Here is a 26,777-nt window from a genome sequence, read left to right on the forward strand (position 1 = left end):
GGGCACGCTGGGCTGTCCTGTTACCTGTCGTTAGTTCCAGATCTTGAGGAAGCTATCCCAGGACCCTGTCGCCACGGCCATCCCGTCGTCAGTCACCCCCAGGCAGCTGACGCGGTTGTCGTGCCCGGCCAAGACACCTGAGGGCAGAGGACAGCCAGTCACCCCGGGACCCAGGGCGCCCCAGCGGGCAGTGACATGGTGATGTGACGCAGGGCTGGGTGGCGGGACCTCGCGGGACCTCTGGGCCCTAAGGCCCAGCCCCTGCAACGCCCCCGTGACAGGAAAGGACGAGGCCAGGAGGAGGAGAAGCCGCGCTCCCCCAGGGCGAGTACAGCTCGGAGCAACAAGCGCAGGCGCTTCCGGCTGGGGAAGAAGCCCCCCCGCCCCCCGGAGCGCAGGGAGCCCTGGGGCCAAGTCTGCTGCGAGGAGAGCAGGACAAGGAGCGGACCCAGAAGGGAGGGCACAAAGCAGCGGAGAACTCAGGGCCTCTTGTGCCAGCTCCTGAGTGTACGCATGATGGCGAGAACCTTAAATGAGGGGCGCACGGGGGGCTCGTCGGTGGGGCGTCGGACTCTTGATTTCTGCTCCGCTCACGAGCGCGGGGTCAGGAGACTGAAAGGGATGCTGGGATCCCCACTCCGTGTGCAGTCCGCCTGCTTCTCTCTCCCTCTGTCCCTCCCACTAGTGCACTCTCTCTCTCTCTCTAAAATAAGCAAATCTTTCAGCAAAAGCGAATCCAACCATCTCAATCTCAGGGCAACTGCGACCCAAGAGTGCAAGGCTATAGGCTGTTCCTCATCATAACCCCTGAAGTCTAGCACAAGGCACAAGGCTCAGAGGGCTGGTGACAAATGCAGGAAGGAGAAGGCCAACGGAACGTCACACGGCGACCCCACGCTGAACCCACAGTGAGACAGGCCTCCTGTCGGCTGATTTCAGAGAACCCCTGGTCCATTTCCTACAGTCCCTAGTGTCCCAGCTGCGAAAACAGCCTCGCCGGATGGAGCAGCGCTCTCTGCCATGGCGCCGCGACCAGGGAACGGCTGGGGCAGAGGCGGAGGGAGCAAGAGGTCTTCGAGAGGGAGCAGCCCGGGGCGGGAAAGGTCCATCGGAAACTAGGAGGTCACATAAGAACCCCAGGAGACCCCGAGTCATGCTCCGTTCCTCCCCTGCCAAGATACAGAATTGAAATATTCCAAACGTATCGATTCAACGGAGTTGCCTGACTGTCCATGTTTAATACAGACAGTTTCTCATCTTTTGTGCAACTTGTATTTTATTACTACTTTTTAAGATTTTATTCTTGGGGCCCCTGGGTGGCTCAGTCAGTTAAGCGTCTGTTGGTTTCGGCTCGGGTCATGATCTCAGGGTGGTGAGACTGAGCTCTGTGTCCACCTCCACACTCAGCGGTAAGTCCGCTTCTCCTCTGTCCCCTCCCCCTGCTCGTGCTCTCTCTAAAATAAAAACATAAATCTTAAAAGGAAATAATTCATACATACATACACACATACATATTTCATTTTTACGCAATCTCTACACCCTGTGTGGGGCCTGAACGAACAACCCCGAGATCAAGAGTCGCACTCCTCACCGAGTGAGCCAGCCAGACGCCCCTGTACAAGCTGAATTTTCACGCACTTGACAACCACACACTTGCCTTTGATGTGTGAACTTCAGACTTCATGCTTCACTGGGCACACCGGGCCAAGCCTGTGCTCCACACTTGGCTGACACAGTTCCACCACGTACAACCAGAGGGGACAGAAAGCGAGGCGAGGGCCCCGAAGAGCCAGCACCTCACACGGCTGTCCACGGGCACCGCACACAGTAAGCGCGGGGGCAGATGCCGGCGCTCTGGAAGCCCGTGCACCCGGACAGCCCGAGCATGCACGCCCTGGCCTGTCCCCCAGCCCTCCACTGGGCCATGCCATGAGGCGGGCAGGCGTACGCAGGCGCGTGTTTCTTAGCAGCATGGCTGGCACAGAGCTAAACATTCCAGCCTCAGTGTATCACGTCCATCCTCGAAGGTGCTACCCGAGCCCCCCAGGAGGCCCAGGAGGGCCCAGCGAGCACCTACCTGCCCTGTCGGCCTTGAGTGCATCCCACACGTTGCAGTTGAAGTCATCGTACCCCGCGAGGAGGAGGCGGCCGCTCTTGGAGAAAGACACGGAGGTGATCCCGCAGATGATGTTGTCATGGGAGTAAGTCATGAGCTCCTGGTCCGCACGAAGGTCAAACAGCCTGCAGGTGGCGTCATCCGAGCCAGTGGCAAATGCGTTGCCGTTTGGAAAGAACTAGAAAGCAAGTGAAGAGAGTGTGCAAATACACAAAGAGAAGTTCTGGAAACAGGACTGCCCGACAGCAGGGCTCTTGCTGGCACGGGACAGCAAGGTCAGCAGGGGCTGGGCTCCGGCCAGCACGGTGGGTCGGAGCGGCAGCTGCCTGGGCACCTGACCGTGAGGATGTCGGTACTGGGGCAGACGTAGCCGCTGTCTTCCCAAGATTGGACTACGCTTCACGATTAACTACTTCCCAGGGGATCAGGAAGAGCACCGTCACCCCTGAGAGCCACCAGCAGCCAGACTAGCCTTGTGGAGAAGGGACCCTGAGCCCCAACCAACCAGACCCCACCCTTCACATCTTCTCGCAAGAGCCCCTCACATCAGGGTGATGTGGCGAAGGGAAGGTTCCTTTCGCTGGCTGTGCCCCAACCTCAGGGAGGGACCGAGGGTGTAAGGTTCCTACTCAGAGCTCAGCTTCTGCCTCCCGCTCCTAAGACGCTGTGCTGACTGGGCTGACTACTGCCTCGTTTGCCCCCCCAACTAGAGGGAAGCCAGGGTACCGATCGCTGGCTTGCCCCGGGGCTGGGAGCAGGTCCCTGCACACAACAGGCCCAACCCCAGTGTGAACAGTGGCACAAAATTCGCTGGTGTCACGAAGACAGAATGCATCCCACCTCCGTCTGCTACAGGGAACTTTTCGTAAAATAGGTTAGAGGTGCATACAAAACAGAACTGCTAACCCTGAACACATTTAAGAACCTGATGTGTTCTGCAGCATACAAGAAGTAATCTAATTTGCTAACGGCTTGCAAAGGCCCCGGACCCACAGCTTCACCCCCTACTCACACAGATGGCATTGATGTCAGACTCGTGGCCGGTGAAAGTTTGCCGGCACATCCCTTCTCGCACATCCCAGAGTTTGGCTGAAGCGTCACAAGCACCAGAGACAAACAGTCTGGTGTCAGGAGCAAGGGAGAGGCTCATAACATCCCCAGTGTGTCCAGTGAACGTGGTCGTCTGCTGGCCGGTCTCGATGTCCCACAGAGCACTGTAGCATGGACACAGGACAAGCAGTCACCTCACTCTGTCAGATAACCAGTCATGTGACAAACTGTCCCTCAGACCATCTAGGACCACAGCAGACCTCTGCACTTTTTCTCCCGACAGAATCTAAATTCTGTCATGTGACTGCGTGGAAGGGAAACAAAGCCACAAATGGAACAGGGCTCACGAGCGGCCCTGCGTCTGGTGCCCAGTGGCATCCACCGAGCAGCTCCAAACTGGGGGGGGGGGGGGGTTCAGTGACACGTAGACAGAGCCACGAGGGCGGCACGTGCCATGTTCTGTGCTACAGACTCTAGGAAGCGTCCCCACTGAAAACCGCTCAGTCCATGCCAGCCTGCCAGGACCTCCGGCTCCGACGCAAACCCACTCACACCGTTTACACCTACACCGTGTGGGGTTCCTTGCCTGGGGCCTGAAGGACTACAGGGAGGGAACAAAACGTGCCCAGGACTCTGAAAAACACTTATTCGTAAATGATAAAGCTTTAAAAATTATCTTCTAATAAAGAAATTCTTCCCAAAACTGACAATCTAGATTACACCTCTTTTGTGGGCTTTCAAAGTTTATACAAAAAGGACACCTTGAAGACGAGGACCAGCTGGGTCTGGAATCAGGCCCCAGCACAGGGCATGCGACCACATCATGTCTCAAGACCAGAAAAGCCCCCAGGAGAGTTTCAGCCTGAAACGACTCCTAAAATCCCTGTCTGAACCAAACCAAATGATGTTAACAACCCTTAAGGTGAACCTGCAGCCTCAGCAGACGGCTTACTCTTTTCAACAGGAAATGATTAAAAATGTGATCTGCACCAAGACAAACCAACAAGCAAACCAACCAACCCATCTGATCACATACACTGTGCGTCCTGGGGCCGCAAATGGAGACGTTCCAGAGACTCTAACTCTAGGCAAGGGAACAGCTCGAACTCGGGGAAGTCCGCACAGTCCACGTGCCATCGCGCCCCTGTGCCCAGAGCTCCGCCGGGTCCACGCGGCACCGCGTCCCACCAAGAGCACAGGCGAGCACGCCCGCTCCCCCAGAGCACTGCTGAGTGTCAGCCGGCCAGGGAGCATGTGCAGGGAAAGAAAAATGGGCATTTCCCGTACAGCTGCAGCCTCAACGTCTGTGAGTCAGTCCTTCCATGTTCAAAACTAAACTTGGAGCTTTAACGTCTGCAGAGTACAATGAACTCACTCATCACTCCCGCACTTGTGTTTGCCGCCTCACGGCCTCTTCAGACTAATAAAAGATGGCCTAATTAACGCCAAGAATCTTATTTCCTACACATCTAAGGCAAGCAGCGGGAGAAAGGCATGGCGCTCAGATGCTTACCAGGTGGTGTCCCCAGAGCTGGTGACGATCTGATTGTCATCCAGGAAGCGGCAGCAGGACAGGTAACCTGGAAAACAAACACGGATGACAGCCCCGATCTGCAAGCCCCGCCCCGCCCCAACTCTAAGGTCCTGTAAACAGAGACACACTCCAGCAGAAGGACTACCCCTGGGAGTCCCGTGTGCAGGTGAAGACGGCCGCCTTGTTGGCGACACCGGGCCTCGCGCACAGCACTGCTGGCTCACAGCCCACAGGCCAGGAGGCGTGGGCCCCACACAAAGGGGAGGCAGTAAGCTGCCCGCCCCGCACCCTGGTGAACACAGGCAGATGCAGGGAACACACTCCGCCTCCGCTCCTCTGGCCCACATGCGGGGACAGAGGTTCCCTTCCCACTCACACACCAGCTCATCCCGGCACCTGGAACACATCCGTGAGCAAAGGAGCGCTCCTTTCCCTCCCGGAGCTCACACTCCAGGGGCAGAGACAGCAAGCACATGCTAGGGGAAGGGGAGACGGTGGTCTGCAGAGGCCTCCCGAGCCCTCCGGGAAGGCACAGAGCTGGGGTTGGGGTGCCAGGTGGAGCAGTGGATTTGTTTTCTCCAGGACGCTACAGTACGGAGGCTGGCATGGGAGCAGCTGTGTGCTGCCCGAGCACCCGCCCTGCTGAGCATGCGGGAGGCAGAGCTGTGGAGCTGAGATTGGGAGGCTGAGGCTGGGACGTAGGAGACCTCTAGCCTGCACCGACGTGTGCTAGGAGGAAAGGTAAACCAGGAAACCGATTCTGCAGTACCTCCACATTATGATTTCTACTTAATTAGCTCTGTTTACTGCAGTTCACAATTTTGTTCTACTGTAAGGGACTCCAAGAACTAGAAGTACAGGGTCAACCAATCTGACCCCAGAAGGAGCGTGCTCAGTGGGCTGGTCAGCACAGCGCCAGCGCCGCCCAGCACAGCGCCAGCGCCACCCACACCCCAGCTGGCTAGGCGTCAGATGGAAGGGGCAGCAACACTGCCTCTCTTGCAAGGACAGGACGCCCGGCCTCGTTTGCCCAGAAATCCTTATTCCCAGTCCACAGCAGAGCCACATACGACGCTGTGCAAATCAGTGAAATAAAAAACAAAATACACACAAAGAAGAAACCCATAAGAAGAGTATTGGTATGGAAAGTGTAAGAATACAGGGAAAACAAAGCATTTATCTAAGAAATATTGCCAAAATACTTAGCAATAACAACTTCTAAACATTATCCATGTGCCTAGAAAAGGATGTATGGTCAAGCACTTCCCAGAGCCCAGGTCACACCCACCCACAGGGACAGTAGGCAGCCCCGGGGTGCATCAGTGCCCAGCTAGGTGAGCAGTGGCCTGTGCCGAGAGATCACCCGATACCACATCCACACTGTGCACCTGACCAGTGGCCCCACCGTGAGACCAGGACAGCCTCAGAGGAGCCACCGGGCTGGACACAGTCAGTGGCTTCAAAACGTGGACTCAGGGGCACCTGGGGGGCTCAGGAGGTTAAAGCAGCCGACTCTTAATTTTGGCTCAGGTCCCAATTTCCAGGTGGAGGGCTCTGTGCCAGGTGGAAGTCTGCTTGAGAGTCTCCCTCTGCCCGGCCCCCCGCCCCGCTCTCGCTTTCCTGCGCTCTCTCAAAAAAAAAAAAAAAAAGAAAAAGAAAAAGAAAGAAAACAGAATGTGGGCTCTGAAATCAGAAATACACGGCTCAGTCCTCAGGCAGTGGCTGGAGCAGCACTACGTTCTGTGATGAGCCCCAGTCTCCCCAGTAACTGGGGGTGGTCCCAGAGAGCAGGAGCGGAGCTGTGTGTGCACTCCATGGGCTCTGAAAAGTCGGCAGTTACCAACTCTGTTACTGAAGAATGAATACATGACCTGGGAGGACTGTGTTTGGTGCAGACATGTGTGTCTGTACGTGGACAGGGGGTTACCTCAGGGGAAGACAGCTCCCAGCAGGTGTGTGTGTTTGTGGATATGGGGTCTGCACCAAGTTCAGGATGTGCTACCCAGTGACCTGCCAACGGCACTGCTGTCTTTTGGGAGCCTACACAGGGGCTGGGAAAGCACAGCTGTCAAGTACGGGAGCTGAGTCTGGAGGTGCACGGGCACGAAGGTGTCCCTGTGCCCCTCAAAGAAACCATGGAGGACAGTGTCAGGACATGCTGGGGACAGCCTGGGGCAGGGACCAGGCTGCCACAGTCCAGAGACAGGAGGCTTGAAACCAGCAGTGCAGAGAGCAGGCGCCTGGGTCAGGGACCAGGGGGAGATCAGGGAGTGCTGTCAGCCGAGGCCTGGAGGACAGAGGCAGGACGTCCTGACAGAGCAGGTTGTCTGGCTGGAAATCTGTTGCTCGAAAAGCGAATACACTTACTTCTGCATTGGAAAAGCTACTGACCCAGAGAGGGCAAAACCGAGTACTAATGTGGGTAGAAAAGTGACTTATGTGGCTCCCCCAAGACCAAAGGCCCAATGAAGGTAACTTATCCCAAGAAAATGGCTATGAGCTTGAGGGGTCATTCACCTACAAGAATGTTCACACTACTGACAAATGGGAAACGGCCAGATATCCAGCAACAGGAACACATCAGCAGGCAATGGAGCTCTCTCAACTTTTTTTTTTTTTTTTTAAGATTTTATTTATTTATTTGACAGACGGAGATCACAAGTAGGCAGAGAGGCAGGCAGAGAGGCAGGCAGAGACAGAGGGGGAGCAGGCTCCCCGCTGAGCAGAGAGCCCGATGCGGGGCTCGATCCCAGGACCCTGAGATCATGACCCGAGCCACAGGCAGAGGCTTCACCCACTGAGCCACGCAGGTGCCCCTGGGTCTCGCTCGACTCTTTTGAAACATCACAGTTCTGGATGAGATTACAGGTTAAAAACACAAAGGAAGAGCATTTAAAGTTATCTCCCCAAATTTCTCCAACGAGCATGTGGTGCTGGTTGAGGCCAGCCCGCCCCTGGAGAGCACCAGGGCACCAGGGTGGGCACCATGGCTGAGTCGAAGCTGGAGGTGGAGGTACAGGGCCCCACCACGGGCGCCCACCAGGCAGGGGCTCGTGCAGCATCTGGGCAGCTTCTGCTCTGGGAGGGAGCGCCTTCCAGCTCCAAGCTAGAGGGAAAACCACCTGCCTCCCTCTGCGGTGTATGCAGCGGCCGAGAGCAGAGACCGAGCAAGCTGCTTGAGGAGTTTGGTTAAAAAGGGAAAAAAGACACGACAAAGTAACTCAAAGATGTGAGAGTGAGGAAATGCCAAAGAAGGGTTTTATTAAGAGTCAGAAGTGCTTGGGGTGCCTGGGTTGTTCAGTCATTAAGGGTTTGACTGATTTTGGCTCACGTCGAGATCTCTGGGTCGTGCGATCGAGCCCCGCATTGGGCTCTGTGCTGGGCATGGAGCCTGCCTCTCTCCCTCCCTCTCTTAAATAAGTAAGTATGTAAGTAAGTCAGAGTTAAGAGAGTTTACGGTACCCAAAGAGAAACAAATTTATAAAGTGTAAATGGCAGAAGACGCAATCAGACGAAAACATAAGCAGGTTAGAAACAGCTTCGGATGCATTCACAAGGCTGTGTGGCCTCGTCCCCTCAGAGCTTGGGGTTTTGGGCAGTTTGCCATCATCCTTCCAGGATGGTGTGAGGTCTGGATCTAGGCAGTCTGTCCAGGAGGCTGGCTGGGTGGGTGTGGAACCTAGCGTGGCCAATGGCAGGCACAGACCAGGACCTGCGGCCACCCTAGAAAAAGAGGCTCTTTCTCTGCTGGAGCTGCTAAGCGGGCCAGATGGAAAGGAGGCCAAGGGAGCCATCCAGAGGGAAGCCAAGGGGCAAGCACTGAGCAGACAGCACCAAGAACCCTGCACCCCGCCAGGCATCAGGCAGCCCGACCCCACAGAGCCATCCGTGAGATTACTTAGTGGGCAGCGGGACCAGACTGTGACACACACACCCAAAGCCTAAAGCCCAAAGCACGTCACATTTAACTCACTGCCAGCGACGACGGTGCCAACAAGCAGCCCGGGGTAACCCTGGGGCAGAGTGACGATCTGCCCACAGCCGAGTCTGCCGGCGTGCGCCAGAGAAACGAGTCATTAGTGCAGAGCGAGTCTGGTCACTGCGCGCTCACGTGGATGTAAAATATTCAGCCTCAGATTGTATGAACAAACCATCCCTACAAAACAAAGTTTTAGCCACCACAGCCGGTTTGGCAGGAATGCTAGGCAGTCACAGACAACATACCATATTGTACCCAGAAAATTTCTGGCTAAACTCCTGATCAAAATGTTTATGCGTCTAATGTCAGGAAGGGCACTGTGTCCACACTGCAATGACATGTTTGGGAAGGAAGGGACCTCTGAAAGCAGGTGTCCATTCTCTCCTCATTAGCACGCAGGGACCGGCTCTGAGAACAGTCTGTGACACCAGGCCTGACACTTTCGTCCGATGTGAGTCTTCAGGGAGCTCCTCACTCTCAAACATGAGGATTTCCACCAAATAGCACTTGGAAAGTGGTATTCTGTGTGTAATACATTTATACTAATGATAATAAATTCTCCTCTCCATCACTGGGACCTCAGTCCACCAGCCACTCCCAGAGGCATCCTCTGCTCTGTAAGATGGAGCACCGTCAAGTGCTCCTCTCTGAAGTGCGGGCAGAGATATCCAAACCCTGGGTAGCTGACTCTACAGAAAGAAGCTTCTGTTGGTTCCATGTGGACCCTCACGTTGCACGGAAACAAGAGCAGGCCACAAATGATTACAAAGAGCCTTAATTCCCGAGGCTGAGTGCACGATTCCCATCCTGGGCCTCAGCCACTAGGAAGGATTCAGTACGCCTGTTGGTAACAGCACTCACAGGAGTACTTTCTAAGATTCTACAAGAAAATGTCCCCACCATGGCTTAACAAAGAGTTCTCAACTTGATGCTCAGGCCAGAGAGAGGCATCCTAAGTGACGGACGGATGCCTTGGTCTGAGACGAGACAAAGACCATAAACCCTGCGATGTGCTGAACCCATTAACAGTTCACACCTGTACCCTCTGACTAAAATAAGATTATTTTAAGCTTATCAGATTTCAACCTTTATTGACTTGAAGATGAAAATTATGTATCATGTCTGAAGAAGATAATACATACACTTTTTTTTAAATAAAGATTTTATTTATTTATTTGACAGACACAGATCACAAGCAGGCAGAGAGGCAGGCAGAGAGAGAGGAGGAAGCAGGCTCCCCGCTGAGCAGAGAGCCCGATGCAGGGCTCGATCCCAGGACCCTGAGATCACGACCTGAGCTGAAGGTAGAGGCTTAACCCACTGAGCCACCCACCCAGGCGCCCCAGTAATACATATTCTTAAGAGGCCAAATGTTTTTAAGGAACCACTCAACTCTCAGGAAGTCAAATTTCGTGACATAGGAAGAAAACAAAAATTGCAAAATATTTCCTCTAAGCCTCATATATTTCTTTTTTTGACAAATGCAGTGTTAAAAACTTTAAAGCCTTAATTAAAAATGGAAGTCAATATACTGAATCTGAGGATAAATCAGGGACTGATAAACATTAAGAACATATGTTTTTTCTGTGTTGGAAGCTCATCAGCGCGAGAAACAAAGCGGTTTATGAGGTGTGCTCCCTGGACAGAATCACGCGGCTCACGAGGACCGTGCAGAGAGCCTACCCCGGCCTCCGGCTGTGGGGCAGCAGTTCCCACCCAGAGGAGCAACTTTCCCACAGAAAACAAGCAGGAGCTCTGGACAAATACAAAACAAACAGGGGTGCCTGGCTGGCTCTTAATCTCAGGGTCATGAGTTCAAGCCCCACAGTGGGTGTGGAGACTGCTTAAAAATAAAATCTTTGAAACAAATAAAGAAGCATCTTAAAGGTGCAGGAAGCAAGGGCAGACCTCAAGGAGGCGAGCCTACACTTGGAAAGAAGAAAGGCACGGAGTGTTTTGGTGGCAGGTCCCCATCTCATGCCACACGGGTAAGATCCCTGTCTGACCTTCTTGATTAGGCAGCGGGCAGATCTGCAGACAACCATGGTCGGAAAGGGAAAGAAGCAAGCCTAGAAGGGGAAAGCCACAGAGCGGGAGCCCTCAACCTCGCACCTAAGGGCCAGAGCTCACACGGGAACCCCACGGGCAAAGAGCGGGCTGCACGAGGCCCGGCTGACGGGGAAGGACAGCCAAGGTTTCTGTGGCTGCCTGAAGGCGCGCAGCACGGGTTTGCCGGACACAAGAGTACATCCTTGACAACGCGACACGTCCCTGGGGGCAGGGAGGTGTTCAAAATTACTAATCATACTAATAGGAAGTGTCACCCGTACTGAAGAGGAAAGAGCCACCAAGATCAACCCCCAGAGGATTTGTTGTTGAAACGGCAGATGACGGTTCTGAGGACGGCTCTCGGAACCATGAAGGATACCAAATATACACGAAATAAATAAAAAGATGGGAAATCTCAGCAGAAGAATAGTAATGGATATTTTTTAAAAAGCAAACAAAAATTCTACAATCTGAAAACAGAACATCTGACGTATGGGGCTGCTGGGTGGTCAGAACACTGAAGGTGACAGACGTCCCATGAACCCGAGGACAGACTGCAGAAGGGGGAGACTGCCAAAAAAAGAAGAGAGTCCCGGGACCCCACAGGACCATACGAAAAACCCACACACTGAAGTGCAAAAGGAGAGGGGACTACAGAACAGAAAATATTTTTGAGGACTGGCCTAAAATGTCCCTAATTTAGTAAAAAACAAAGCTTTACAAATTCAAGATACTGGGGCGTCTGGGTGGCTCCGCTGTTAAGCATCTGCCTTGGGCTCAGGTCATGGGCTCAGGGTCCTGGGACTGAGCTGCACGTCAGGCTCTCTGCTCAGTGGGGAGCCTGCTTCTCCCTCTCCCAATCCCCCTGCCTGTATTTCCTTTCTCACTATGTCTCTGTCAAATAAACAAGTAAAATCTTAAAAAACAACAACAACAAAACCAAAGCGAACTCATTACGCTGAAGAGAACGCAGAAGAAAGCTCTCGCCCTCGGAAAGGCAGGAGGAGCACCAGGGATGGTCAACACTAGGGTCAAAGTAAAGGGCAACTCAAGCTTCCTCAAACAGCCAAGAATGTTTGTAGGGAAAGGCAGAACCGCGGACGATGGGGGCACATAGGACGACAGCTCTGAAAACGTGACAAAGGAGGACGAAAGGCAGAGAGCGCCTGGGCAGCTCGGTCGTTGAGCGTCTGACTCCTGATTTCAGCTCAGGTCAGGACCTCAGAGTCCTGAGATTGGGTCCCTGCGCTCGCCAGGCTCCCAGCTGGGTGTGGAGTCTGCTTGAGATTCTCACTCTTCCTCTGCCCCTCCCCCCATCTGTGCACGGTCTCTCTCTCTCTCTCTCTCAAAAAAAAAAAAAGATGAAGGGGATTAAATGGGCCTTTATGGCTGCAAGGTTTTTGTATTTGATATGAACTGATGCATTATGAACTCTGAGTGGACCATGAAACATTATGAATGTACGTCGTAATCCCTACATAAACCACGAAAAATTAATGCAAAGAAGAAACCAAACGGCCATCAGATAAACTGCACAAACTCAGCTTAGTGCGCTAACCCAAAAGGCAGGAAAGCAAAGCAAGCGGCGCGGCAGAGCCGAGGCCAACGGCATGCGTGCTACGTGACACCCGCTCCGGGAAGCAGGAGGGAACCAGCACCACCGGAAAGGCAGAGGCCTTTAGAACGGATAAAAGACGTGACCCACTAGAGGCTGTCTATAATGGACCCTACTTAAAAAGATACAGCCAAGTTGAAAGAAAATGGACGGAAAAAAACGTGGAAACAAAAGAAACTGGGAGCGGCTCTGCGGGTATCAGCTAAGCAGACTTACGACAGAGAATGTTCTGAGAGAAAAGGGAACATCACATCATGACAAGAGGATCGATTCGTCAGGAAGACAGGACACCCATAAATGCACGTACTTCTACTAAGAGCTCAGAACACACAAAGCAAAAACTGCCAGAATTACAGAGAGAAAGTCCAGTCAGGCCCTTAACATCCGCTGCCAGCAGCTCAGAGAGAGAAAGACACGAGAGACGCGAATGGGATTGAAGTCTGGCTCGAGTAAGCACACGGAGAACGGGCCGGCACCTGCAAAACAGACCAGTTGTCGAGGGTCTGCGGCCTGCGCACCCCGACCCTCTCTGCTCCACCAAAAACAAGTCCCAACAAACAGAAAAGAACTGAAATGACACGGGTTTGTGTTCCGAACATAACAGAATTTAATTGTAAATCCATAATAAGCTGTACAAGGAAACTTCAGGTACTTGAAAATTAAACATCATACTTGTAAGGAACATACGAACCAAAGAAGTAATCAAGAGGAGAGTAAAAATCCCTCAAGCTGAATGATAATAGAGTTAAAGCCCTGTTTAGAGGGAAATGTATAGCTTTAAGTGGTTCTCTCTGAAAAAGAAAGGTCTGAGGTTCTACCTTAAGAAGCCAGAAAGTTAAGAAGGGAGCAATCCCAGCTAAGCAGAGAGCAGAAGATAACGTAGGACGGTGGCGAACGAAAGACAGGACCGCCATCCCGTCTAACTCCGCCGCTTGCCGGAGGGGAGGCCGGACGGGGATGGAGGAAACAAAGGGGACTGCGTGCACGTACTGCGATGAGCGCAGATGTCACGTAACTGTACCGTATCCCTGAGGCTGACAGAATGCTCTTGCCAGTTATACATTAATAAAGACAGACAAAAAGTCACAAACATTAAAAAAAAAGCACTCCAGACGTACTCTTGTTTGGCTGAAGTTAACTACATAGAAGGCTTCAACGGGGTCAGAGGAGAGTCACATGCCCTGAGCTGACGACCACCTCTCTGGCTGTGTGTGCTGCGGGGGGCCGAGCGGGGAGGGGCTGTGAGAACTGAGCAGTCACACAAGTAAGATACGAGGACGAGGCTTCCTTCTTCGGAAACACTAGCTGTCTGTTCTGAAGACAAGCATCACAGGGAAACCAAGCGCGGACAGTAATATACCACCCCACCCTTAAAGCCAGCTGCGTCCGCAAGAACAGCCCAGAGGGCTCGCTTCTGTGTCCTTTCAGTGGGAGTGCTAGCGGGTGTGAAGTGGCTAAAGGGGGCTGCGCTGATCTATCCGTGTACGTGTGTGTGTGCACACGTCTCCGTGCGTCACACGTGTATGTGTAGATTGGGAAACCCTCGTAGAAAGGCACTCGAGGTTTAAGATGGCTTATAGGAAACCCCACAGACCGAACTACGTTACCATGAAATGAAAAAGGGCGGCTGTGAGGTGTGAAAACGGTGGCCCAAGTCCCCAAGATCCTTGCAAACAGGACGCTACGAAGACCTCAACCCAAAGGTTTCTTACCAGTGAGCATGTCAGAATGTCTCTGGCATTGTTACAATCAGTCCCATTCGACAATCATTGAGAAGAAGCCTACGTCCAAAGCCTGTAGCGCATGGCAGGCAAACATCTCCAGCCCCGAAGTTACCCGTGCGAACACGTACCTGTATGTCCAGCCAGTTCACGGCTCACACGTACATTCCCTTCACGAGTTTTCAGATTGTAAATGGAGCAAATGTTATCCAGGCCACCGCAGGCCACATAGTTCCCAGAAGGGGCATATGCACAGGTCATGACCCATGAGGAGCGCAGAGGGATGGCATGGACCTGACAGAATACAGATGAGGCAGACACTCAAGTTCAAAAACATGAACTGCAGACACTAGGGCTCTATTTCCAGTCTTCAACTTTCACTGCAGAGAAGGTGATGCAAAACAACAGCCAGAATTGCTTTGAAAATAATTTATACACGTGGCCAGTCAGATGAAGAACTAATTAGAAGTCCAGGGTGCCTGGGTGGCTCGGTTGGTTAAGCATCTGCCTTTGGCTCAGGTCATGATCCTGGCATCCAAGGATCGAGTCCCGCATCAGGCTCCCTGCTCAGCGGGGAGTCAGCTTCTCCCTCTGACCCTCCCCCTGACTTGTGCTTTCTCTCTCTAAGAGAGAGCAGGGAGCCCAATACGGGGCTTGATCCCAGGACCTTGGGATCATGACCTGAGCCGAAGGCAGACACTAACGACTGAACCACCCAAGTGCCCCAAATAAAAATTTTTTTTAAAGGATTTTATTTATTTATTTCACAGACAGAGATCACAAGGAGGCAGAGGCAGGCGGCGGGGGCGGGGAGCAGGCTCCCCGCTAAGCTAAGAGCCTGTTGCGTGGCTCGATCCCAGGACCCTGAGATCTTGACCTGAGCCGAAGGCAGAGGTTTAAGCCACTGAGCCACCCAGGCGCCCCTACATTTTTAGATGAAACATAAAGTTTCTCAGACTGAGCGAACTCCGGAATGCAGGTCTTTCAGAACCATTAATGAGGGACATAGCTCCCGGCTGCCCTGCAGTGAGACCATGGGCCGCGGCCAAAGACACCAGTAGCACGGGGTTGCCACGAGATTTGGCGTCACACTGAGAACAGAGCTTGCCGTGACTCCCTCCCTGTCCTGTGGGACGTGTTTTTACACAAGTGGCTGGAGGTTGGACACGCGTCCTCCGGGGCCAGTTGCTCAGGGAGGGGTTCTGTAGTCCTTACCTTGTTCGTGGTGTAGCTGTCCCAGATGATCAGTTTGCCGTCCTGTGAGGCACTGACTAGAAGCCTGCAGGGAGAGGGCAGAAGAAAACCGGTCAGTGCCACAGCAGCGCCACAGCAACCCTGAATCACAGAAGGGCAACAGGACAGACCAGTGACTACGAACACAAGCTCCAGCGTCACATTTGTTTGAGGCAAAGCACACTGATTTATAAAAAAATTAAAACGGTCTAATTGTTAGTTCAACTTTGAAAGCATGAAAGAAAATGCTCCCCTAAGTAATAGTTCGGAGTCAAGACTGCCTGCCTTCAAATGCGGACGAGATCACCAAAGCGACTCTCTGGTGAGCTAAGACAGGTTGATTTCCCTTTTTTCCCTTTTTTTAATTTTTAAAGATTTTTATTTGTTTGACACAGAGAGAGAGAGAGTGCACAAGAGCGCGCGCACAAGCAGGGGGAGTGCCAGGCAGAGGGAGAGGGAGAAGCAGGCCCCCCCACCGAGAGAAGACCGGATGTGGGACTCGATCCCTGGACCCATGATCATGACCTGAGCCAAAGGCAGTTACTTAACTGACTGAGCCCCCCCGGGAGCCCCAACAGGTTGATTTCTTGTAACTGCTTACGTTTAGTTTTTATTCATTATAAATAAAATTTCAGACCTATAGATCTTTTAGAACCAAAGGAGGCAGAAAATATTTAGTATACAACTTTGTGTTCCATTTGACATGCAGAAAGCTTAGATAGTAAAGAATAACCAGCTTTTAGATATTCCAAATTTATGAGACATTTCTCACCAAAAACAAAATAAAACAAAAATCATGAAAATTTCCCAGACTGAGCTAAATCTGGAACTCAGGTCTCCTAGAAACATCAAGGAGGCACTTAACCTCCCACCTGCTTTGCAAAGAGATGACGAACTACAGGAGAATCGTGTCTTGTCCTGCAGAAGAGACCTGTTAACTGTCATAAATTTGCTTCACGATTATTTTCTTGCTTTGGTTAACTGCTACATTTGGAAAAGGTACTCTGTCTTTACTTGCAGAATTAAGGCAGGATGCTGCAGAAGGAAAGCATGACTAATGGGGCAAAGGGACCGAGCAATTCTGGGAATCACAGCTACTCATAAGATACCCTAAGAACTCTGTCCTCAGAAGGTGGTATTTTCAAGGAATGCCAAGAAGGCTCTATTCATAATGCTGGGCAGACATATGCCACAGTATGGTAAATAATGAGATTAATTTTTTTTTCTTTCTCTTTTTAAGCAGAGCATTCCAGCAATGCCCCCAAGGGTGAGTTCAGATGCTGTACAGGTGCCCAGGACACGTGTGCAGGGCCCTGCTTCCGATGGCCCCTCCTACCATAGGAGAGGACAGTGGTGGGGTCAGACCTGGGGGAGAAGGACCAGGTCTCCAGACTCCCCATGGGCCCAACCGCCCCAATGAAGGGGGACAGGTAACCAACCCCCAAGGGTCTTTAACCCTCTGCACTAGGACACTCTAGGTACCTGGAAACAGGGTGATGTGGGAACAGGGCTGCATGGCCACCGCCCCAACAGATTTTTTATTTAGTTTTATTTATTTATTTTTTTAAGATTATTTATTTATTTATTTGATAGATCACAAGCAGGCAGAGAGGCAGGCAGAGAGAGAGGAGGAAGCAGGCTCCCCGCTGAGCAGAGAGCCCGATGCGGGGCCCGATCCCAGGACTCCGAGATCATGACCTGAGCCGAAGGCAGCGGCTTAACCCACTGAGCCACCCAGGCGCCCCTATTTATTTATTTTTTAAAAGATTTTATTTATTTACTAGAGAGAGACACAGTAAGAGAGGGAACATGAGCAGGGGGAGTGGGAGAGGAGAAGCAGGCTTCCCGCCAAGCAGGGAGCCCAATGCAGGGCTCCATCCCAGGACCCTGGGATCCTGACCTGAGCCGAAAGCAGACGCTTAACGACTGAGCTACCCAGGCAGCCCCCAGATTTTTCATTTTAAAGATTTCAATCAAACACAGGTTTTGACCATTTCAGCCAAGAGCATATTTGACTTAACGAACTGATCAAAACCTGGAGGTAATACTTATTCAAGCCATTCTGACAGCTGTGATATTTTCCTCCAAATTCTACATTCTGATGCAAGAACTCCCTTTACACGGAGCCCACGAGTCCGGCACAAATCACAGCCGTCTCCGCGCCGCGCTGCAAGATCCATCCCAGAAGCAAGCTCGGAGCAGGTCTAACCCGATCGCTCTCCCGATGCAGTTTCTTAAAGCAAAGCCCTGCACCCAGGTTCAGGAACAAACCTATTAGGCTCGTAAAGCTACTTCCTTCCGCGTAAGAGAGTAGGGTTCAGCCTGCTGGGGAAGCTCTGGTTGGCCCTTTACACGGGCTTTGCTGGAAAATCCAAGCCGAGGTAAAGAAGCTCGTCCTCCAGGAGGGTCACCCTTAGAAAAGTCTCCTGGTCAGAGAGCTTAGTATTTGCTGACTCGCCCAGGGCTAGAGAAACGTTAAGCTGTCCGATGATCCCCCAGAAGGTGAGAGAGGACGCTTCTTGATCCGAGACAGGACAACTGCTGGAGAACTGCGTTCACTCCGGCCCCAGAGCTTCCAGCTATTGCCAGGTCTGTTACTGTGAGGCACCGCCCACCCGGAACAGAGGCCGGAGCCAGCACGGAAGCGAGGGTCCGGGGAGCTGAGGACAGAGGTTGAAGAGAGGCCCGCATCCAAATGCCTCCGGGCCCTCGTTTGCTTGGAGGAGGGAGGGCTCTCGGGCCTAGCCGGGCCAACTGTGTTTGACTCTCAATTATAACAAGAGTTCAGAAGAACGGAGAAAGGGGAGAAAAAGTTTCACTTTAACTCATGTAACTGAAAGAGACCCTCAAATGTTGTAAAAGGTAAAATTTAAGTATAAATGAACATACCCTGTTGATAAACATAAATGTATACGTAATACACACTGACACGCACACACGCCTAGACCTCTCACTGTGGGCTCTCCTACAGTTCTGAAAACTAAACGGCAGTTTGAGAGCATCTATAAACTACACAAACACGGTAAGATAACTGGAAATCATGAATTAGCCTTGAATCATGAAGAACAAATATTCTCGACTTCAAAAAGACAAAAATTCACCTACTCAGAAAATATGGCCATCTAGAAAAAGAGAGTACCTCAAAGGCTCGGAATAGCAGAGATCCTCCTGAATATGATTTTTTGTTTTCTTTTGTCTGAGATTACAAAATAGGGCCCCACAGAAGGACACTGTGCGACTAACGGTGCAGTTTCAAAGGCAGCTGTAAAACACATCCCACCGCCCCACCCAGGAAACAGAACAGGACCATACGGCGCCCCCTACCAGCCTCCCACATGGTCTTTCATGTCACTGCTTCTTCGAGGGGTGACCGGGAACCTGAATTTGGTGCTACTTACTCAGGCCTTGCTTCTCCTCCTTCTAACTCTGAGGCTCTCAAAGCACAGCGTGTCTGAACCAGGCAGAGCACAGAGCTTGCACCGTGGCTGCGGGAAGCTGGTCTGGTGCCCAGCTTGAGCCCTCCTGCCTCACCTTGAGCTCGGATCCTCATTCCCACAGCTGCCTGCTGGGTGACCTGGTGCTCCCAGGGGACCCTTCAGAAAAGGGATGTGTCACTTCTGCAACTCCCCTGACCACAGCCTGGCTGTTGCAGGAGACTGAATGACTTAGGGAGCCTCGACCGCGACAGGCTCCGAGGACCAGGCTCCAAGCGCTGGGCTCCCGAGTGCCAGGCTCTGAGTACAGCCTGGCCGCAGCGTCTATCAAGTGTCCTGTTCCAGAAGGACACTGCTGTTCCTACAGATGGAGGAAAAGCCCTGGAGGCAACATACCATTTGGTTACTGTCTACTTTTGATAACAAATTCCAAGGTGGACTGATGAGCCACGGCATTTTTCTTGCTTTCCCTTTTCTTAGTTTTTCTGATTATTGCCATCATTAAATGATCGAAGTTAGCTCTCATTTGCATTTGAAATTGTACAGAACAGCGTACAGAACAAACTAAAGATAGATTCTTTTGTTCTGTAGCTGTTTACACTCTGAAGCAGACAATTTCATGAACAAAGAGAAAACCAAGCAATTCCTCTCTGACACACAAAATAATGCTCCTCGAAGAAAGGCTCTTTGAGAATCGCGCGTCAGGTGTCTGGGAGAGCGTGCTGTAGCCACCAAGTCACAAGCATGCGATTCAATGACTCAGGTGGGAAAGACAGAAGAGACAAACTCTCCAGCAGCCTCGAAAAGACACAGTCCAACAGATTTCACTCTAGTGACGCTGCAGGAGAGGGGAGGGGAAGGACGGACCCAGGACGCGATGGAAATGAGCCACCCAGAGTGGAAAAGTCCAAACAAGGGGCAGAAGTTAAAGTAAAATAAATGAGTGCCCGAGGAGCACTTTCTTGTTGGGATGATAGATAAAAGGGAGGCAGGGCAGCAGCTAAGACACGCGCTTCCACATGTCTCCTGTGGGCTCCAAGAAAATCAGCAGCAAATCTGTGCACAGCGCTTAGGGTGTTCTAGTCGCTGCTGTAAAGCTCGACACACTTAATCTTCTCCACATGGCAGGTTTACAGGTGTATGATCCCTGAGCCAGGGCGCTGAAACCACAAGAAGGTAGGGGCCAAGGAGTTATGCACAACAGGCTGCAAAGGCACGGAGCCCTGGCACCAGAGAAGTTGTGTGACCTGCCCCAGGTCACGCAGGCACAGAACAGTGGAGCTGGGAGAGCCAAGGTCAGGGGCGGGGGTCACAGCTCACACAAACGTGAGGGCACCGCAGCAGCAACAGTGGACCATCAGCCCGGGTGAGTGGAAATGTGCACAGGGAGCGTGCGCTTGTCTCACTCTGTCTTTACAAGTAACTGCAGATGAGTTCAGGATATTTTTCCTCCGAAAAACAGAACAACCCTTGAGCGTCTCAAACACTATGTTCTGCTCCTGCTCCCACACACCTGGAATCCGTGCCCCAATGCATGGCATAAATTTTGGCCAAGTGCCCCCTCAGCGTTCTCCTGGTGCGCATCTGGATTCTTCCCACTGGGTCGATGTTGTTTGTGATCTTAAAAAATAAAAGTTACGGCAAATTAACAGTCTGTCGTGGAATGACCTCCCCTGAGACCTCCTCCCTCCCCCTCCCCGGCAGCCCCACCACCCTTGTTCTGGCTGTGCTGCTCGCCCATAGTGCTGTGCCCACCCGGCTTCTGCCAGTCACCCGGCAGCTCTCCACGGCGACTGCGGCACCTACCTCTCTTTCACGGTCTGTACGAAGTCCGTCACTACCTGCTCTTCAACACCTGCTCCCCAACCCCTCTCCCCAGAGTGTGCACACACGGCGCTGGTCCATAGGTACGCTGTCCCCGGGGTCCCCCCCTCCCCCACTGCTCATCCAGGCCCAGCTCCTCCTGTCCCTAAGTCCTCATAGGCTTGCTCTCCTTCCAGATTACAGACCCGTCAGCCCCCGTCACACGGAACACGGGCCCGCGGCTCACACGCTGTCCACTGTGACCAGGCTGGGCAATGATCTGGACAACGGTCAGCAGCGACTAGAAATGCTGCTGCTTATGGCCCAGAACTGGATGTGCAGATTCACTCCAACACGTGAAAAAGGACAGTAACGATTCCGCGTTGACAGCTGAACTAAGTGTATCACAATAAGGTTTTATGGGTTTTTTTTAAAAAGATTTTATTTTTAAGTAACCTCTACTAAAATCCCCAACATGGGGCTCGAACTTACAACCCTGAGATCAGGAACTGCATGTTCTGTCGACTGAGCCAGCCAGGAGCCTCAATGATGGGTTTAAAAAACGTATAGTCCCAAAGTATTTGAAATATATCTGAGAATTCAAATTTAGGAATTCTATGCAGTAGAAGTTTCTCTTTAACTTACTGTTTAACCCCAACGAAAGCGCATCCCCTAAAGCAGCGGGACAAGGTAACACCTTGAATCATCCTCAGGAGAACTATGAATATAATTTTTCTTTCACGTTTCTATCTAATTCTTTGGACAAAACCTTTTTTCTTAATGAGGTGAAACTCCCCATTTTAAAGTGAACAGTCCCGAGGCGAGCGGCACATTCCTACCCGCGCGCACCACCACAGCCCCCTCCGGTCCCAGCACGCGCCCCGCCCAGGACGCGCGCCCCCGCCATTCCCCACCGTCCTCCCTAACTCCGGGAAGGCGCGCATGAACTCGGCGCCCCTCGGATCTGCCCGTCCCGGACTCGGCCTGCGGCGGCATCCAAGCCCGCGACCCCGCACGTCTGCTGCTCTCACTGCGCATCGCGTCTGAGGCGCGGCCAGGCCGCTAATGCGCCGTGAAGGCGTCTGTGCGACTGACGGCGACGTGACACCGCGCCGCGGGCGCCCGCACTGGGTCACGCACTCGTGCGTCCGCAGGGACTGTCGAGGCAGCGGGCGGGGCTGCGGCGGAGGCGGCGCGTGCGCGTGGCCTCGTCCGAGCTGCGGTTCCGGGGGCCCCCAGGCGCAGCGCGGCCGGCTCGCCACGGACGGGCCCGCCCCTTCGGAGGGCCCGCCCCTTCGGAGGGCCCGCCCACCCGGACTTCAGAAAGGCTCGTGAGACGCTTATTCATCGCGCCCAGGGAAACCACGACCTCCCGCGCCTTCGGAGGGAAAACGCTTCCAGCAGCGCGTCCGCCCTCGCGGGGCAGGCGTCGGAGCCGCGGCACCGCTCGCTCTCCAGGCGCCAAGCGCCGGCGGCCCCGAGCAGGGCCCGGGCCAGGCGAGCGGCTCCCGCACAGGGATCTTACCTGAGACAGGGTCGCATCCGCACACGCTTTTCTAGCATCCTAGGAAATAAGAGCGACAAAGCGGAGGTCAGTCCCGGCTCACGTGCATTCAGTCCCAGGTCCTCACGCCGTTTCCGAGCGCCTCCACCGACAGCCCGACGCTAAGGCAGACCGGAAGGGCGCGGCTTCCTCTCCCCGCCCCAGGCCTCGGACGCGGTGTAGGGCCGCCGACCGACCGTCCTGCGCTCTGGGCTCTACGGAACGCAGCACCGGCGGCACCCCGTGCACGTGACAACCAGCACAACGCCCTGGGACCCCAGAAATGGAGGCTGTGCTGGGACCGCCACACCGGAAGCCAGGTGGCACCGGAGAAACCCGGTGAAACCTCCTCTCCTGCCCACCGAGGCTCCTGTGCGTTCCCACAGGCCTGCACGCGTGCCTCGCGGACTTTCCACCAGCCCAGGAGCCCTGGGGCCCAGAGAAAGACACCCCAAAAGCACTGGATGTCCAGCCTGAAGAACTTTCCCTCCAGATCACGTTAGCGAAGGGCTGTGCTTTGAAGCCAAACGATATCGGACGCGGAGCTCTATGAGGACAGGGTCTGGAGTCAAGTGATCCAATTCAGTAAGACTGTCGGGCTGCTGTGTGTGCTACCTGCTCCCTTACCTGTAAGATGACCTTGTGAAGCAGCAGGTAAGAACTGTGAAGGGAAATTCTAAGGCTACCTAAGATGTTTTTATTGTTCCTAAGTGATCAAACTTCCTAGGAAATATAGAAAATAGCCATATGTTATGAAGGAAAATGAGACAAGAGCTTGAAAGGGGCAAAAATTTGAGTACAAGAGTAATTTCAAAGGAAATGATGACAAATTTCTATTAAGAAAAATGTTTCCATTATGCAGTCATCTGATTATCTGCTTTTGAAATGACAGCTGGCCACATGACAGCATTCATACATACCCCCATCTTCAAGGGGGTGGCGGGGGGACGTGGGTATCCCAGGACACTTTTTTTTTTTTGGAAGATTTATTTATTTGACAGACAGAGATCACAAGTAGGCAGAGAGGCAGGCAGAGGGAGAGGGAGGCAGGCTCCCCGTTCAGCAGAGAGCCCCATATGGGGCTCGATCCCAGGACCCTGGGATCATGACCCAAGCTGAAGGCAGAGGCTTTAACCCACTGAGCCACCCAGGCATCCCCCAGGACACCATTCTTTAAGGGCAAACTGCCTCACTGTGAGTTACGTCATGAAGCTGGAGGGAATATTTATCAACTGAGGACATGGAAACATACTCAAAGACATTATTGTTATAAATGTGCCAAAGATCTAGATTTCAGATTCAGCTTTAATTATTCTATGAGAAGTCATTCTGCTTAATTAATTCTACTTAATGGATTAAATAATTAAAACACCAAAAATCATGTCATCAAGCATTTCTCTGCCAGCACCTAAATTTGGGGTAGGGAGCAAGCTGAGGGAAGGTCCACAGTACAAGTCTTTAAACGGGATTCTACCTGTCAACTACTGAGTTCAACGTTTAGTTCTGAGTATCACTCTTATTGATGTTATACATGGCCTTTAGTTATGAAAAAGAATAATGATGGGGCGCCTGGGTGGCTCAGTTGGTTAAATGTCTGCCTTTGGCTCAGGTCATGCGGGATGGAGACCCGCATCGGGCTCCTTGTTCGGCAAGAGCCTGCTTCTCCCTCTACCCACCACTCCCCCTGCTTGTGCTCTCGCTCTTTCTCTCTCTCTTTCTCTGACAAATAAATAAATAAAAATCTTCATTAAAAAAAAAAAAAAAAGAATAATGAGAATTTTGTAAGTGGAAAAAATAAGCCATGGGACTTAAGCGACTTCACCTGGTTTAGTGTTCGAAGATCAACCTGGCCTTTCACACTGTATCGTACAATAGACCGTGGTGATACTACTGGTAAACAGAGGGGAAAGCCTCTGTTTTATTTTATTTTATTTTTAAGATTTTATTTACTTATTTGACAGACAGAGATCACAAGTAGGCAGAGAGGCAGGCAGAGAGAGGAGGAAGCAGGCTCCCCACTGAGCAGAGAGCCCGATGTGGGGCTCGATCCCAGGACCCTGGGATCATGACCTGAGCCGAAGGCAGAGGCTTTAACCCACTGAGCCACCCAGGCGCCCTAAATTTTTATTTTTAAAAGATTTTATTTTGGGGGTGTCTTGGGTGACTCAGTTGGTTAAGGGTCTGCCTTCAGCTCAGGTCATGATCTCAGGGTCCTGGGATCCAGGATCCAGTCCTGCATCGGGCTCCCTGCTCAGGGGGAAGCCTGCTTCTCCCTCTGCCCCTTCCCTCAACTTGTGAGTGCACACGCCTCTCAAATAAATAAAATCTTTTCAAAAAAGTAAATTAAAAATAAGAAAAAATAAAAGATTTTATTTTTCATTTTTTTAGAGTGAGAAAGCATGAGAGCGCATAGGCAGGGAAGGCAGAAAGAGAGGGAGGAACAGACTCTCTGCTGAGCAGGGAGCTCAATGCGGGGCTCGATCCCAGGACCACGACCTGAGCTGAAAGGAGATGCTTAACCAACGGAGCCATCTAGGCGCCCCAAAAGATTTTATTTTTAAGTCATCTCTACACCCAACATGGGCCTCGAACTTGTAATCTCAAGGCCAAGAGTCACACACTCCCCTGACTGTGCCAGCCAGGCACCCTCTGTTCACACTTTCAAATCCCACAGGTGGTCGGTCACATGACAGCCCTGGCCCCTGGGAAGAGGCCTGCAATTCACAACGAAGCAGCAAGAGATGCAACGTGAACATTCAGGCTTTGTTTTTTTTCCCCAAAATTTCGATGTCTTTCCCCTATGCCATACGAAATTTCTTTCTTTCTTTTTTTTAAAAGATTTTTTTATCTGTTTGTCAGAGAGTGAGAGAGAGCAAAAGCAGGGGGAGCAGCAGGCAGAGGGAGAAGCAGGTTCCTCGCTGAGCAGGGAGCGTGACGCGGGACTCAGTCCCAGCACCCTGGGACTACGACCTGGTCCAAAGGCAGTTGTCCAACCGACTGAGGCACCCAGGCGTCCCCACACAAACTTTCTTTATCTGCTACGCAGAGATCTGAACCCACGATGAAGAACTTCTAAACAATAATTTATAGCGATCAGAAGAACAAAATTCTGAGTTCTGTGTTCTGGAAGGAGGACGGGAGGTGTGAATCCAGTCTGATCAGAGCAAACCGTTAAAAACACCAAGTCTTGCTTATTTTTATTGAGCTGTATCCGAGTTTTTGTTTTTTTTTTAAGATTTGATTTCTTCATTTGAGACAGAGAGAGAGAGAGGAGTGCGTGAGCATGAGCGTGAGGAGAGGGAGAAGGAGAAGCAGGCTCCCCGCTGAGCCAGGAGCCAAACACCAGGCTCTATCGCAGGACCCGGCGATCGTGACCTGAGCTGAAGGCGGACACTTCATCATCTGAGACGCCTAGGGCGCCCTGTGGAGTTGGTCTTCAGAATGTTAGGGTTTGAAATTTGAAAGATACTTTGTATCCTCTTGGCTGTAGATCTTTAAAAATTCCATTATCTTTTCTCAGGTGTAAGAAAAAAAGTTGGCTACCATGACGCTGATGCTTCCTTGCCCAGTCACCACTAGGCTTTCTGAACATGGAGCCAGTCATCTGAAGGGGGTAAAGCTCCCCCCTTAGAGCAGACTCAGAAAAATAAACTGCTGCTTAGACACACTGAGAAAATGATGCTCTGGAGAGAGCTGGGCCTTAAGAAGCCCCTTCAAGAGAACACGAATCTACCTCAGTGTCCTAGAAATGGGTTCTCTGGGGGTCGACCCCTCCTTGTCACTGTCTTCTTATGGACAGTATGAGAACAGGAACAAGTACTTGTATTTAATGTTTCTGTAGAAAATGTTCATTACAAGTTCTGGCTCACAAAATGGGAGGAGAGCAGAATTCATGTCTTCAGAACCCTCCCGGCCCTGCCTTTTCAGAAGTGCATGGGCTCTGCGGTTGGCCAGGCTGGGATTTAAAGCTATAGAACTCTGGGAGCTGGGGCGCCTGGGTGGCTCAGTGGGTTAAAGCCTCTGCCTTCGGCTCAGGTCGTGATCTCAGGGTCCTGGGATCGAGCCCCGCATCGGGCTCTCTGCTCAGCGGGGAGCCTGCTTCCTCCTCTCTCTCTGCCTGTCTCTCTGCCTACTGGTGATCTCTGTCTGTCAAATAATTAAATAAAAAATAAAATCTTAAAAAAAAAAGAAAAAAAACAAGTTTCCTGTCCTAAACTTAACAGTCACAAGGGAGGGAAGCAGACACCACACTCTATGCAGGGACCAAGAAAATGTCGTGAATGGGGGGAAAAAAGTCATGAATGAATTCCCAAGGTTAAGAAAAAATACAGAGAGAGACATTTATAAATTCTATGAAAACATTTTTTGTATATTCAAATAATGACATACTGGAAAACAAAACCCTGAAAACCACATCCTAGGCCAAGTACTTGGCTCCATGAGCATATCCTGCTCCAGTGAAAATTCAGTTTTAATCCAAAATACTACGTAGTCATTCTGAAACGCACCCTACCCACAACAGGTAACATCTTACCTGAAATGTGAATGATTTATAAACCAAGTCAAGCACACATACAGCTACATACCCTAATTTGGTTTTTAAGCTGCTCGGCCTCCTGCCGCAGCTGGTCAAGTTCACTCATCTTCGGGTGCCAGCGCTCTACAGTGCCACCTCAAGGAAACGGAGATCTGAAACAGAA

The 26,777-nt window shown here is 51.9% G+C and overlaps 1 protein-coding gene across 2 annotated transcripts in view; it reads right to left on the reverse strand.

Moving 5' to 3' along the window:
• The window catches only part of GNB1 (G protein subunit beta 1), an 82,242-nt gene that overhangs the window by 477 nt on the left and 54,988 nt on the right, over positions 1-26,777 (reverse strand). For both annotated transcript variants that reach the window (XM_032863174.1, XM_032863173.1), the window contains exons 2-10: positions 26,664-26,766; positions 22,060-22,098; positions 20,245-20,351; positions 15,280-15,343; positions 14,196-14,358; positions 4,680-4,746; positions 3,129-3,330; positions 2,078-2,294; positions 25-137 (exon numbers count right to left, since the gene is read on the reverse strand). In XM_032863174.1, the coding sequence (XP_032719065.1) occupies positions 31-137; positions 2,078-2,294; positions 3,129-3,330; positions 4,680-4,746; positions 14,196-14,358; positions 15,280-15,343; positions 20,245-20,351; positions 22,060-22,098; positions 26,664-26,720 (1,023 nt within the window). In that variant the 5' untranslated portion in view covers positions 26,721-26,766 and the 3' untranslated portion in view covers positions 25-30. The remainder of the gene's footprint in view (positions 1-24; positions 138-2,077; positions 2,295-3,128; positions 3,331-4,679; positions 4,747-14,195; positions 14,359-15,279; positions 15,344-20,244; positions 20,352-22,059; positions 22,099-26,663; positions 26,767-26,777) is intronic.

Source organism: Lontra canadensis, unplaced genomic scaffold (genome assembly GCF_010015895.1).
Source record: "Lontra canadensis isolate GAN:19392208 unplaced genomic scaffold, GSC_riverotter_1.0 scaffold25, whole genome shotgun sequence".
In the NCBI taxonomy this organism is placed as follows: Eukaryota; Metazoa; Chordata; class Mammalia; order Carnivora; family Mustelidae; genus Lontra; species Lontra canadensis.